At 37.1% G+C, this 14,561-nt stretch overlaps 1 protein-coding gene across 1 annotated transcript in view; it reads right to left on the minus strand.

Annotated features, from left to right (window-relative positions):
• Positions 1-14,561, minus strand: part of VCL (vinculin) — a 53,277-nt gene that overhangs the window by 16,369 nt on the left and 22,347 nt on the right. Inside the window, exons 4-11 of the mRNA XM_058810796.1 lie at positions 12,905-13,013; positions 10,483-10,605; positions 10,066-10,226; positions 4,261-4,351; positions 3,353-3,500; positions 2,328-2,481; positions 1,270-1,445; positions 99-289 (exon numbers count right to left, since the gene is read on the minus strand). Of these exons, the coding sequence (XP_058666779.1) occupies positions 99-289; positions 1,270-1,445; positions 2,328-2,481; positions 3,353-3,500; positions 4,261-4,351; positions 10,066-10,226; positions 10,483-10,605; positions 12,905-13,013 (1,153 nt within the window). The remainder of the gene's footprint in view (positions 1-98; positions 290-1,269; positions 1,446-2,327; positions 2,482-3,352; positions 3,501-4,260; positions 4,352-10,065; positions 10,227-10,482; positions 10,606-12,904; positions 13,014-14,561) is intronic.

Consider the following 14,561-nt stretch of genomic DNA (forward strand, 5'->3'; position numbering starts at 1 on the left):
CATCCTCAGCATTTCAGGAGCAGTAGTTTCCACCACAAAAACTGGTGACAGGTTTGATTCTAAATCTGGGGGGAGGGAAATCACAGAGAAACACTTACCTACTCCCCTATCAGCAACTGTGGGATTGTCTATCCACCTCTGAGCTTGTTCAATCTTGCCCTCCAAATGGACAGCTGCTTTAACTGGCCTTGTATTTGCTACAGCCCTGTTTGTTTTGGACTGTAAATTCTGAAGTGATGTTGCTATTTGCTTAGCTAAAGCACGGGCCTCAGGAGAGTCACCTTTCCCACTAAGGATTTAAAAATAAAATAAAAAAAAACAGTGTAGTCATAGAAAGATCATTTACAGATTATCTCAAGTTCAGCAGGAAGACACACAATAAAAGGACCTCAGTATTTTTAAATAAGGTTGAATTTGACCCTTGGGTTGAGACTCTGAGGAGCAATTCTCTGCTGTGGTACCTGGACACCACACATGTTGAGCACAGCACTGAGGTGGGGGAAGGCATAGACTGGCATTGCCAATACTGGTGTAAGAAATGATTTCCCATTTCCATGGCTGTCTTATGAGCAACTACAATCATGCCACACAGATCAAAAGCAGAAGAGTAAGCAGCCACAGAGCAAAAGCTATATACAAATCTGACAAAAGGTAGCACATTAAGACCTACAGCAGCTAAAGTTCAATGAAAACTTGATTAAAGCATCTAACTAATGAAGCAAGAAAAATATCTATTGCTGTATTGCAACCAGCCTTAGGTGAAGATGACAATTTGTAGAATAACAGTTTCTTTCTCCTCTTCCATTCTCAAGCAGCCTCTTTGCAAAACTGATACAGAAATAGAATTTCTGAAAGGCTTATCTTTTGTATAATTCGCAGTTACAGCTTAGAGCACTGACAGTGATCGAAGTGGTAGATATTACACCTGGTTATTTAGTAAAGTGCTTAGCAAAAACCAGTCATGACACTCATCTGCATAAACTTATATTTCCCTTTACCTTGTTGTTTCAACAGTACAAACAAGCTCACTTTTGGCTTCAGTTTCCTTCTCAAATATTCCACAGGCAGTAAAAAGAAAATACTTCCATATCTGGTTAACTTTTTCTTAAGGAAGCTAGTGCAAGCTAGGCTTTGAGATAGAAATCACTAGGCTGAATAACTTAAAAGGGTTTATTTTAATGATCAATATTCTGATCTTGCTCAGCATTGGAAATTGCACAGGAAAGTAATTGAAATAAATCAATCAGTGGTGATGAAACAAACACTTACTGTCGGCGCAGATCTGACAGCTTGGCTGTCAAAGCAGAGATCTCCCCCAGGGAACGAAGGATGTCATCTCTCTCTTTAGGCTCCTCACACATTTCTGCAACTTTCCTTGCCTCAGCCATAATGCCCCGAATGTGCTCCTCCCCTTCACTGCCCCCATTAGGATCTGCAAGCCAATTCTTAACAGAAAGAAGTTGTGTTCAAGTGAAGACAAAAAGTACTGTTTATTCTATACATGATTTTATAGGGAAAGAAAATACCAATAGAGCTTTCAAAATTCTACTGCCTCATAGTTTTTCTGTTTTGAAAAAAAATGTCAAACTAGATAAAATCTACCCAAACATTTTGCATTCTGTCTCTCCCATCAACATTTGCCAACAGTATTTTAGAAGTAAAATTGAATCACTGCCTTTAGAAACTGATTATGTGACTTTCAGAAAAAACTGACAACAGATGCTCTTGAGCCCAGGGTGGTACACAGAGCTCTTCCTAAAAAGTCCCATTACCATTTCATTTGATGCATATATAATATTAATGTATCTTTATATATTGATAATAGACACATATACACATTTAGATAAGTTATATTATTTGATGATAATCATAATCATCACTGGGTAAGAGACTGACCACTGAGAGACATTAAAACTAACAAAAATAAAGAATCAATTGAAAGAAAATGCAGCTTCATTAACATACAGTTCTAAATCCTGAACTCCACTCCCAAAACAGAGGCCAAAGAAAGGGCTCTGGTTTTATCCACAAATAGGTCTGTTCAATCTAAAACCCTTCTATTCTTTTCTTTAGTAAGATTAGTTCATATGCAAATTTAAGGTGTTCCATCATTTTAATTTAATAATAATGCCAAATAAGTTACCAAAAAAGATCATCAACTGAAGCAAAATTCACCATATGCTCTAAATCACTGAATTTAAGATTTTTCTTTGTTAAAGCAAGTATCCCCTCTATGTTCTTCCTATCAAGTAAGTGTGTTTTGTTTGGAAACAACTACAGTAGTTCAGTAAAACAGCTCTGAAAGATTTATTAATCCCTAGTGGTACCTGAGCAGCATCAATCTTCTTAGCAATTGCCTGCTTGGAGTTGGTCATGGCCTCCAGCTTGCGGGCTGCGTTCTCCACCTTGGCAGTGAGCAGGTCCAGCCCCTGGGACACCTGCTGGGCTTTCTGCATGGCCATGGGGGTGGCACCCTGTCCTCTGCCCCAAAGAGAGCACCACAGATTCAGCTCAGGACTGACTAAAGCTATTTTCTAGTTGAGGAGCAACAAAACCTGTTTATGCTTATTTACAGCATGTATTGCAAGAGATATAGTACTTAATCACATCTTGTTTCCTCCTTAAGGAAACAAAAAATAAGTGAGGAACAGAAGTAGAGATAAAAACTGAGAACATATTTTCTGTATTCCATAATGTGACATTTAGCAGTCTCAGAGGAATAAACATTTTTTAAGAGTCAAAAAGTAAAGCTATTTAAGGATACAATTCCATTAAAGTACCCAGGACAAGTCCCCTTTTCTCTTCATTTACAGACTGTTGCAGAGAGTCAGAATCTGCAGGATTTAAAGTCTTCCTACAACTAAGTGATGACAGCAAGTCAATTAAAAAAATAAGTATGAAAATAAAATGTCTTAGCTGCCTCAATCATGTGACACACAAAGTTCAATAGAATTTGCCAGTGAAGGATAAACAACAACCACCACATGTGATCTAACATCCCAAAAAACACCTAAAAAGTAGAATATCCAAGTATCTTACAGTAATTGGAGTATATCCTCTTTGGAGAACAGACTTAAGAAGAGAGTTTAAAGTTTCCTTTCTGCCTAATTTGGAGGAAAGTTATGTGTTAGACAGCAAGCAAAGTCAGAATTATCTACTTGAGCAATTCTAATCATCATATTATGTAATTAACATTTCTCCTATTAAAACATATTCTCATCAGAAAAGAAGAAACTGAAGTAAAAAAGGCAAAATACACTTCTAGCCTGCTTTCTACAGGTTAGGAAGTGACAACTGCAGAGCAAACATTTCAGTAGCAGCTGGGAAGCGCCCAGCCCAAGCAGAGCTTTACCTGGCCCGGAGCTCAGCCAGCTGATCTGTCATCTGCCCCAGGGTTTTGCAGGTGCCCAGGATCTCTCTGCGCTCCTTGCCCGCACACAGCTCTCCTGCTTTGCCAGCTTCATCAAGGATCTGCCTTATGGCCTGCTCACCAGCATCCCCTGAGGCACAGGGTCAGTCAGTACAGCAAACAAGACATTCTCTCACATGTATGAGAAAACTCCTGATATCATCATGTCACGAGAACTGCATTAAGTTCAGTGAGGAAAGCACATTTACCAAAAATGGAGATATACACCAAAAAAACAACAATTCACATCCAACTTTTACAACTCTATTAGTTTGGCTTTGATTTCAGAGGAAGTCCATTTAAAAAGGTCTTTAAACATCCAAATGGAACAGGCCTCTATTGAGTTTTGTTTACTTTAAAGATACATACAAAGGTAAATAAACCCCTTATATAAGTAAAGGTGATCACAATTAAGCATATTTATGGCAGATACTCATACTAAAAATTTTATGTCAAGACTGAAAGAAAAAAAGAGATCCTGTTAGGGAAATCAAGTTATAAAAATTTGAAAATACAAAAGAAGGGATTTTAAATATCAGCCATGGCTACAATTAAGTACTGTTCAAATCCTAAGTTTTTGGCTTTACTGCTGGAATGCAAATGAAGAACATGTATGTTCCACAGAACACATCTATTTCAGACCATTTAGAAGAAGTAAAGCCTTCTAGGTCATTATACACATCTTGTTCAATTCCCAGTATCTAAAGAAAGAAATAAATACAGGTACCTTCAGAATGATCCACTATGTAAGGGTTATTAATGCTTAGAGACAATTTTGTCTTAAACAACAGAAATAATGAGACCTTCAAAAATCAAAATACTTTATGCTGTTGTTTGTGTTTAAATATTACCTGGAGGTGCATTTGGATCTCTCAGCCAACCTTTTGCCTGATTCATCTTTGAATCTATTAAGGCTAAAGCTCTCTTCATGGCTTCAGTGTCCTTTACAAAAGAGAAACCAGCAAAATTATACTCAAAACAAAAATATCAAAGAACAAGTAATCAATGCAACCAAAGCTGACAAAGATTCTATAAAGCAGAGTCTACTTATAAAAACCTATTCGTATAAGCAGCTCAAAACCCATTTTCAAACTAGCAGATCAAAATTGCTTCTTTCCAGTTAGAACAGACACTTTCATTTCACTCAAAATGCAAAAATTATGCATGCAATTTTAGTGGTTTTTCTATTTCTTTATTTACTAGTGCTTTAATTTCCAAAGTTGGAGCTCTAATCAGCACACATCTTGGAGTTAGTTCCATTTTACATCAGGGCACATAGAAGAGTGATGTAATTGGAGTATCAATATCTGGTAATTGGCCAGTGAATTTTACTGCTTACTTCAGCATAAGAGGCTGCACATCTGCATTTCTCACCTGCTCTGCTGCTTAAAGTCAAACAGTTACTGTTTACAGAAAAGGAAGACGACCAGCTAATTTCTGAAAGTCTCACATATGGAGCTGAATGTCTTTGGAGATAAACACATGTATTTACATGTGATTGTTTAAAACTCTGAACTCCTCTGCCAGGATCATCAAAGAAGCTGTTTCTTTCACTATTATGCCACTACTATCCAACACCTCTGGCTGCAGGGGAAACAACCTCCCAGTTCTGATTTCTCTGCACAGTCTGCACATTGTTCATGAGCCATCCCTCCACTAGAGGCCACAAGTTTTCCATCTTACACAAATGGGAGGACGATGAAAACAGTAACATGTACCTAAGTAAGAAGCTGTGGAAAAGCCAAAATAGCTTTTTACCACACATTTCATGGAAGTGATTTGAAATGCATCTAAGATCCCATGAATGACAAAAAGAAGCCTGGCTGTCATGTAGCATCTGAATCAGACTGCCCATGTCCAATGCTTTTGAAGAGAAGCCTACTACCATCAGTGATCAGTACCTTGCTACAGCATGTGCTATCCTGACAACACTAAAGAAATGCCACATTTGGTGGAGCTGTTCATTCTGCATGCTTAGTCTCAAACATACAACACTAATACTCTGGCATTTTTATTCAGGCATATTAGTCTGTCAGCTATTCATAAGGTGCTATAATATAATTCAGCAAGCAATTTTCTAAAATGTCATGCGATGCAGCTGAGTATTTTCAAAGGCTCTTAAATCACAGCCTAAGAGAGAGCACCAAAAGCAGAATTATTTTCACCTAGATGACTGGGTCTCAAATCTAGAAACTGGCTCTCCAAATTCAGTTGGGACCTGTTTGAAAAACCTTCCAAAAGGTCCGGATATGCAGCTAGGGGTGGGAAATGGGAACATTATTTTAAAAGTTATCTTCTCTATAGCTCAATAATTGTGCATTCAATGTATGCTAAGAGACAGGAAAATATTCATTGAATATTCAAATGTATATATAAATCTTAGTATCTATGAAGGTAGGTGTTACTGTTTTCTGTTGTTTATGTCAGGGTTCTGAAGCTACTTTAGCTTGAAATGAACAGTCTATTTCAGACCTGTCTACCCAGAAATAATTTGAAACAATTAACTGAATTTTTAAAAAGGCAACAGATGTTTCTTATTGTGTCAATGAGACGGTAGGAGTGGGTGGAGAAAAGCAGTGTTGGAAAAACTGTCTTTGCCCCTCCCTTTTCACTCTCACAGGCTTTTGTGTGGTCTCAGCTGCCCACAGACTTACAGTTTCAGCAGAATTATACAGAAACCTCTGAATCTGAGGTCTAATATCTGAGGATAAAATAATAGGTGTTGCAGATTTTGCACTCATGATTTTGTAATTTCCAGCACTGCCCCAGCAGCAACAGGATCCATCTGCCCTGTCATATGGAGTTACACAACTGGATTGCTCTGCAGGGTGAGTCTGGCTATCCTGTGTTCCTCTGCATATGTCCCCTTTTCCTATTTAAAAAATCTGGTAAAATCCTAGCATAGCAGTTGAAGTGTTTTAAGACAACTGCTCTTAAAGCACCAATTCTCCATCTACACAGCCCAAGCAATCTCTCTCAGCTGTAGCCTGATATGGAGTTTTCATTGCAGTGAGCTGAATAATGCAACAGACAACTAGAATGCATCCTTAACCAGGGTTGTTGGCACAGCCCTTTGTGTCTGCCAGAGCTGTGTCTGGTGTCAGATACCTGGCAAGCAACAAAGGCACAGCCATACTGAAAGGTCTGGACTCACCAACCAATTCAGGCTATTAAGAAAGGAGGAAGACAAGAGCACAAACACTCCATCTAAAAAAAACCAGCAACTTGCTCAAGGTCTCACTGCTTCAAAGTGTCTTGATAGTCTCAATTTCCATAGCTGTTTAAATATTTTATTCCTCCCCTAAACAGCTAAATATTTTTAAAATGTAACTCTTTGGGATTTGCCAATGGAATATCGTTTCAAGCATGAATTTTTTTTTAATCCCACTGCTCTTTTGCAAAAAAAATTTACAGTTTATCAGCAAAAATTGATTCTTTCCCTCCTCTCCCTGCCAACAGTACCCCTGTTACCAAAAGGAAGTTTATTAACAAAATCAGCACTACTGCATTTTCAGAAGAGGTAAACTATTTCAGTTACTCAAATTAAACAACTAGGGCAACACTGTCTGAAGGGAAAAGAGCAATCTGGATTTGTTCCAAACCAATTCCTAAAGCAAATATTACTGAAGACACTTCTGTGCATCATTTCTGCCACTACCAAGAATTTTGAGCTCATTCAGGGAGCAGGTAGTATTGGCACTGCTATGCAAAAGAGCAAAATAAATGCTACACAATTCCTTGCTGGATGTAAAACACAACCTCTGACTCAATAAAGTGGTCTAGTCTAAGGATATCTGCATTTCATGACCAAAGAAGGCAATGCTGGAGGAAATAGGCAAAGCCAGTGTTCTGGCAAGATAGATAGCTTAGTCACCATTCAGGGTTCAATCCTGCAAGACATTAGATATCTCTCAGCTTCTTACAACTGTTAACTCCCTCCAATTCCATGGAAATGAAAGATGTTTGAATTGAGTATTACTGGAAATTAATTTTAAAATAAACACTAACAATATGCAAGAGAAAATTAAATTCCTCTGAAAAACAAAAAAATCAAGGAAGAAAGTTCAAAGCTATGAATGAAAAAATAGATACAATTCTTTTCCCCAGAATTTTGTCCAAGAATAGTATTTTAGTTCTAAAGCACCATACTATTTATAAAATCCAGTGTAAACAGAGATTATTGCAATCCGGTAATAGTAATGTGCAGAGTCCAGAAAGACCAACAAAATACTTTACCTGCATCTACTACTCCTACAAAACCTACAACTTTGGCTCCACACCTTGTTCATTCTCCAGTCTCTAGACAGATTGTGATAACTCAAGGTATAAATAACTCAAGATAGAATAATAAACATAAAGTCCAACATCAGCAATAGCATGTACTACACAGAAAAATTCAAGGCTGGGCATCCCCATACACCTTACTTTATTCCCTAAAAGCATGGGGAAAACATTTTCTTTCACCACCAGGCACAAAATGCATGCAACAGTGACCTCAACTACAACTAAACAGCTCCATCTTCCTTCTAGCAAAATAACAATTGTTAGTCAATTGTTACATATGTGTGCAAATACTGGATCATGTCTGTGATAGGTGGCTATTAGCAAACTAGTTTCTGCTTCTTCATCCCACTGCATTTTTCAATTCAAATGCTTTGTCATCACTGTTTAATGCCCAGTGTTACAGTTCCAAATTATCAGGATATCTTAATTCAAAAACAAAATACAATTTAAAAATTCTCAGTTCAGAACAGAACAATACTTTGATTATACTAATCCACACACATATTCATGCATTAAGCATAATGACCAATAGTTTCCATTAGGAAATACTGCTAATATACCAACTGTTTTCTTAATTAAATCCTTTATTAATCTGCCTCACCAGCAGTATAAATAAGAGTTTCCTAAGCCTAAACTGCCAACTCCTTGCAATAGACATTTTTCTTCACCACAAAAATTTCCACATTTGTTGTGTAAAATAAAAAAGTATTCATATTTCATAAAATACAGGAAAGCTTAAATCCAAAAATACAATTGAATTGAAAAAGTACCCATGCAAGACTGCAGTTTTAAGCCTAGACCTAAAGAACATGAACCATCTGAAATGAAGGAAGGCTATGGGTAAAACACTATGGAATAGACAAAATTCCTGACTTAATAAAGCTTTCTGGCCATGCAGAAAGCTGGTTCCTGCATGACTGGACCCTTTATTTGTCACTACAGAGACTCATAAACTAACATGAAAGCATTCAGCAAGAATGTGCTGTAAAATCTTGCCCTAACTCTAATCAGATTCAGAAAGAGTCTTGATGCAGATCAGCTTGCAATTACCATTTTCAGTGACAGCCAATACTACACACAGCCAGACAGAGCTATTATGATCTTTTTTAAACTGTGTGTATACCCCTAAGTATAAATGCCAGTGCCATAGCTGGCAGTCAGAGAAGTTGCACAGCACACAGTCTGCACACAGCACAAAATCCCACAGACATGCTTTTTTTGGGTTTAGTGCAAGGGAGAGGTGGAGGGTGTGGAAGAAAGCTTACCTTCTAAAGGTGAGAAAAGGGTAAGAAACAGGACAACAAAAACAGAGATGCATACAGTAGTCATAATAAGGAAGTGATAGTGACAAAATAAATCAAGAAGCAAACTAAGGGTCAAGTGCCAAAAAACATAGGCCAAAGTGATTTTACATCTTGGTTACATCAATGTTAGATTTCCTGCTAGACTTTGTTTAATAACTAGTCTGGCTTCAGGTCTCAGTAAGTTTTCCATGACATTTATGCTTATTTGTTGCTCATATTATTAACCATTAAAAAAATATCCTCAGCAATTTACCTCCAAGTACTCAAAAATAACTTGGCAGGAATTTCAGTTATGCAGCTGCATTTATTTGTGAGCCCAGAACACTTATGATTCTGTCAGACCTGCTTTACAGTCTTCTAGACACTTCAGCATCACTTCAGAGCAGCAATTAGCTCCAGGTTAAGTGGTTGCAGTCACTCACACAGCTCAACACTGAGGTGTAAGAACCAATCCTGTATATAAGCCACTTTCCCAGGCATCAAACTTACCCAGAAAGCCTCTTCAATCTAACAGATTTTGTTTTGACATAAGACAAAACCCTGAAATTTACTCTCATGTCCAGAATAAAAATGGGGCAGGGAGAAACAGGGCAAATGTTCAAGGAGGAACTCCCCAAAATTGACTAAAATTTCTCAGTTCCAAGCCTTTTGCACAAGGAATACAACAGCAGCCTATCTTTTCTGGCAGGATCTAGAAGGAAAATCTCAATCTCACTTATGAGACCAGCTGAATGAACAGTAACTTTTATACCAAACTTTCCCATGTCAAAAATTATTATGTAGGGTAGTTATAGATAGGGAAAACATACTTCTCTGAGTGGAATATACCATATTCCAGGACTTCCTAATGATGCTGAAACTAAAACATGAATAAATCTGTCTTCTGTTAGACCAGTGAGTTACAGTAAACCATTGAATTACCTTCAAATACCCCACTAGTTTAACTTTGCTTATTGAGAGAAAGCTCAATATTTGATATTTCAGTGGTCTCAGAAGCACAAGTTTAAAAGGGTAAAACACAGTAGACAAAAATTAGACTTCTACATACAAATGTTCACATGAAAATACCTTGCTTGCCCAGGCATCTTCATCCCAGGAAGTGAGTTGCAATACACGAATTATTTCGTTTATCTCAGCACTCATTTTTTCTACTGTGAAATTGCGATTTTTCAAGGCCTCTTCTATTCCCTGGCTTTTAGAATTTTTTGTGGTTACAAAAATCTTCATAGCTGTGGAAATATCAGAGATTAGAAAAAGGTAAATGCAAGACCAATCAGTGGTCAAGTTGGCCTTCTACTGTATTTATATGGAACATTTCCTTTGCTTGGATCATTTTATCTCAAAGAGACTGTAGTTTTATTACAAGAAGCACAGTTACTTGCAATTGATTACAGATGTCAAGACTATTTTTAATTAACATAAAACATGGGAACTCCAGTTCAAAACAATAATTCAGAATGGTACTGAAGAGCAAAGAAAAAATACCTGAAATAAGTACTGGCAATAGCTCCTTGACTGTATTCATGGAGTTTACCAGCATAACCCGATGTTCCTGATGAGTTAATTCCTGTTGTCGCTCGTCAATCATTTTGGCCATCTTTGTCATTCCTAAAGATTGAAGTAATTGAACATTAAAACACTTGAGATTTGAAGTTGAAAATTTTTATATTAGCAGCTGTTACTTCAAACACATTCCAGATACTTCAGAGAAGTCACCTATTCAAAAACTAGCCACTTTCTGCCAAAACAGAAAGACTACTCAAAATTCTTGATTTAAAATCCTATCAATAAAATAGGAAAATACTTGAAATTACAGGTTTTGGACATGAAGTCACCTAATGAACACTGGAAGCTGATTAAAAGGGCAGGAGGAGGGTGTCATCTTTGATCCATGGCTTAAGTGAAGGACAGAAAAAGGAAATGTCAGGATTTTGTTTGCTTGCTTGGAGGTTCTACCAGAGGTCAAGAACTTATTTATCTACACTTCATATTTGCTAGAAATACTTCAGTACCCTAGAAGCCTGTAAAGAATTCCATTTATTCTAGAGCAATAGCTAAGACTTGTGAGGTTTATCACACAGTGCATGTGGAAACTTCAGACACAGCTTCACAAAAACTTAAGATTATTTAAATTGGTGCTCTTGTGCTCCTACTCTTTCTCCTCCAGGGTATCAAACTGGAAGGAAGCTGTATATTCTTTGGCTGAATTACCTTTCTGCTGGTTAGCATCTTAATACTGTTTCATGACATCACTGAAAGTAGTAGGATCCTCATACTGAGAGCACAGAAAGGCAAGCTGTGCAGAACCACATTTCCTTTTAAATGACAAAAGCCTTAATAGGTAATCATGTTCCCCTCTCTAGTTCCAGCATAAACCCTGTAAGCACTTCCTTGACTTTAAGTGTACCTGCTGATACTCCTGTTATTTATACAGTACTCACATGGATGGTTCAGTTCAAATGCCCATTAATATAACTACAAGGACTCTGGGCTTTACATTTTGTGGGCATGGGCTGCAAATGTTGAGCAGCAGCCAGTTCAGACAAAGACAGAGCTTCTACAGCACTCCAGAAGCACAAGGCTCACTAATTATTCACAATACCATGAGTTTAGAGAAGATTATTTGCAATTAAGATGACAGGCCTATACCTCACTAAGACACTTACCCAAGACCTCTGGCATACATATGTAACAGCAAATTATGTATGTGAGGTTCAGTGAAAAAAGCCAAATACTTGTAACTGAGCCCAACAGAGCAAACTGAATTTAGGGAAAACTTCCATTTTAAAGATAAGTAAAACAATAACCACAGAGAAACTAAATGTGTATATACCAAGTTGAAGAAAAAGTTTCAGGGAAAGAGAAGATTGCCCTTTTGTTTTATCATTTCCTCTTCAAAACAAGGCAAAAACTATTTAATTGAAAGTAATTTCTGATGGGAAATAAAAGTTTAGAGAACACTATACCTCCATATGGAACTTCAAAGTTTTTCCACATCTAGAAACAAGGTCAAGTATACATGTTAAATAAAAACAGGATAATCTATAAACATGCCCTGTGCCATGACATCTCTTAGTCATTTCATTTATCACCTAGCCACACTATACAAGTATTTATAAATAAAAAGCACTAACTAGATTCCTGCTGGTTTTATATAAGCATTCTTTAGTTCAGTGTAATTTTAATTCCAACATCTTCCTACACTACCACCACCATGTCTCCATTTCACAGAATGCATTTGTTAAATACTTTAGCTACTTCATGCTGAAGCTAAAGCATTTGAACCAGCAGATGACACAGATTAATGGTAGGTTTCCTCTAGAGCAATGGAGAGATAGAGACAGCAGCTCCTCACTTACCCATCACTTCCACCACTCAAAGTGTGAGTTAACACAGTGAAGTAACAAGTAGAGAAGAGCAAACAGAGAATTTCCATAACAGCTGGGCTTTTGTATCATACTTCACGACAGCTATTTCTGCAGCCTCATTAAGATGGTAACATATGACATGTAGCATATATTATTCCAAGAAATTCCTTCTGGGCCTAAGTATCTCAGCCAGTGCAGACATTTTATCAGCTTAATGGATTTTATATCTGTGAGTGCTTACTTACAGAGTTTCTTCAATTTTTTTTTTATCCTTACTAATGCATGCTTACTTCCTTCACAGTACAGGAAAAGTACAGTACATATAATTCATGTGCAAATCTCATTTACCAACATCATCTGCATTCTTAAAAGAGACTGTGAAACAGAATGAGTCATTCTTCCCAACAGAAACTTCCAAAGTAACTGCTTTACCATTGTCCCAGTGTTCAAAACTTGGGTGAGGGAGATGCTGGTGGGAGAACAAAGTAATAGAAAAGACTATACTTAATATATTTATGAAAGACTGAAGCAAATCAAACCTGGCCCTAAATTCTTAGTGTAAGTCACCAGATCCTCCATTGTCTCTACCACTTCTGCCACAGTCAAATACTCCAATATTCCTTTGCAGACACGGATGATTTTACGGACCTAAGAGAGAAACATCAACATTATTTCTTAGCTAAAGCTAAGTTACACTTGCATTAGTAATGCAATTCTGTTATTAAAACGGTTTAGTTATAGCATTTGCTAATAGGACAAATGGGCAACTATGCAGGTCTGAGATCCTGAATAAGTTACCCAAATTCCATTAGTCAAGTGCTATAGTGGCAAGCCAATATTTAATCAGCTTTCCACTACTCAGAAATGCAAAATCCTACTTCCAATGTTTTCACTTTGTATGATATATGAAGGATGGCATTGAGAAAATGGGTTAGAAAGAGTTTCATCTATGTATGCTGTCATGCTTGAAGTTTTTCATTGCAATTTCATCAATAAAATATTTAACTTAAATCACAAAGCAAAGCTACATAGAAAGCAGACTTCAGGCTTTCAGAGGAAGTATCATTTACCATACAGCTTTACATATGGATAAAGCATTACCCAGCATTCCAGCAGGGGAGATAGATCCAACATCTTAAACTTTCCAGAAAAATCTGCGAAGGCTGTATTTCATTTACCTCTGGACCTCTGCCTCAGCTTAACTTTTTTCAGTCTACATTTGATTCCCAAACAGTTCTGTCAGTAAATATTCTAACCTCTGAACCACATTACTTCGGACATCACTACATACAATTATTATGGAAGAACAAGTTAATTGACATTTAATTTGTATCAATCACATGCAGTGTTTAGCACCTAGAAAAGACCAAAGCTTCCTCTGAAACTCATTTCAGTTTGTCCCAATGCTACTTTATATTGAAACTTAGCACAGACACTGGCCAACTTAAGTACTTGTAAAAAATCAATCATTCCTGAGTAATGGCATTCTTCTCATTAACAAGGATTTGTCAGGTGAGTCGCACAAAACATTAAATTCACAAAAGTCAATTCATTTCCTAAATACTAGAAAGAGAGATTAAAAGCTATAAACTTCCTTGAAAGCCCCATAACACTTCTATTGAACACCATTTCAGAGGAACATGCTAACATTGCCATGAGATGGTTAAATGAGAAAAGGATACCATGTTAGATTACTCAGAACAGCAAGAAGAGCAACACAATTCCATAGGTTAACAAATTGTAGCAGAATGAGAATTGACATCAGTATTTCTAACAGCATGATCTTTCTTATTCAGAAATAAGCAAGACTCTACATCTCCAGAAAGAGTATCAAAACTATGATTTGTAACAAAAAAAATTTCAAACACAAGACATTTACATTTCCTTGCAACTATGGCTTTTTTTTTTTTTTTTTACATATGAGGATGGACAAACAGCACTTCTGAGTCAGTTTCTGGCTAGTGCAACAGCCAAAACGTAGCAACTGTTAGATTTAATCAGAGTACATCTTCTGCCTGACTAGCCAGACAGTCCAAATTTGTATTACCACCCATGCCCCAAGGCCAATTAAATTGCCAGAGCTATTGAGCCAGACAAACATGTTAGAAAGGCCTAGGGCTTTTCAATGAAGGGATACAGAAAATATAAGGATCAATAATGGGTAAAGTGAAGGGAATACAGAAAAGCATCAGGAAG

The sequence above is a fragment of the Ammospiza caudacuta genome, chromosome 9 (assembly GCF_027887145.1).
Source record: "Ammospiza caudacuta isolate bAmmCau1 chromosome 9, bAmmCau1.pri, whole genome shotgun sequence".
Classification (NCBI taxonomy): Eukaryota; Metazoa; Chordata; class Aves; order Passeriformes; family Passerellidae; genus Ammospiza; species Ammospiza caudacuta.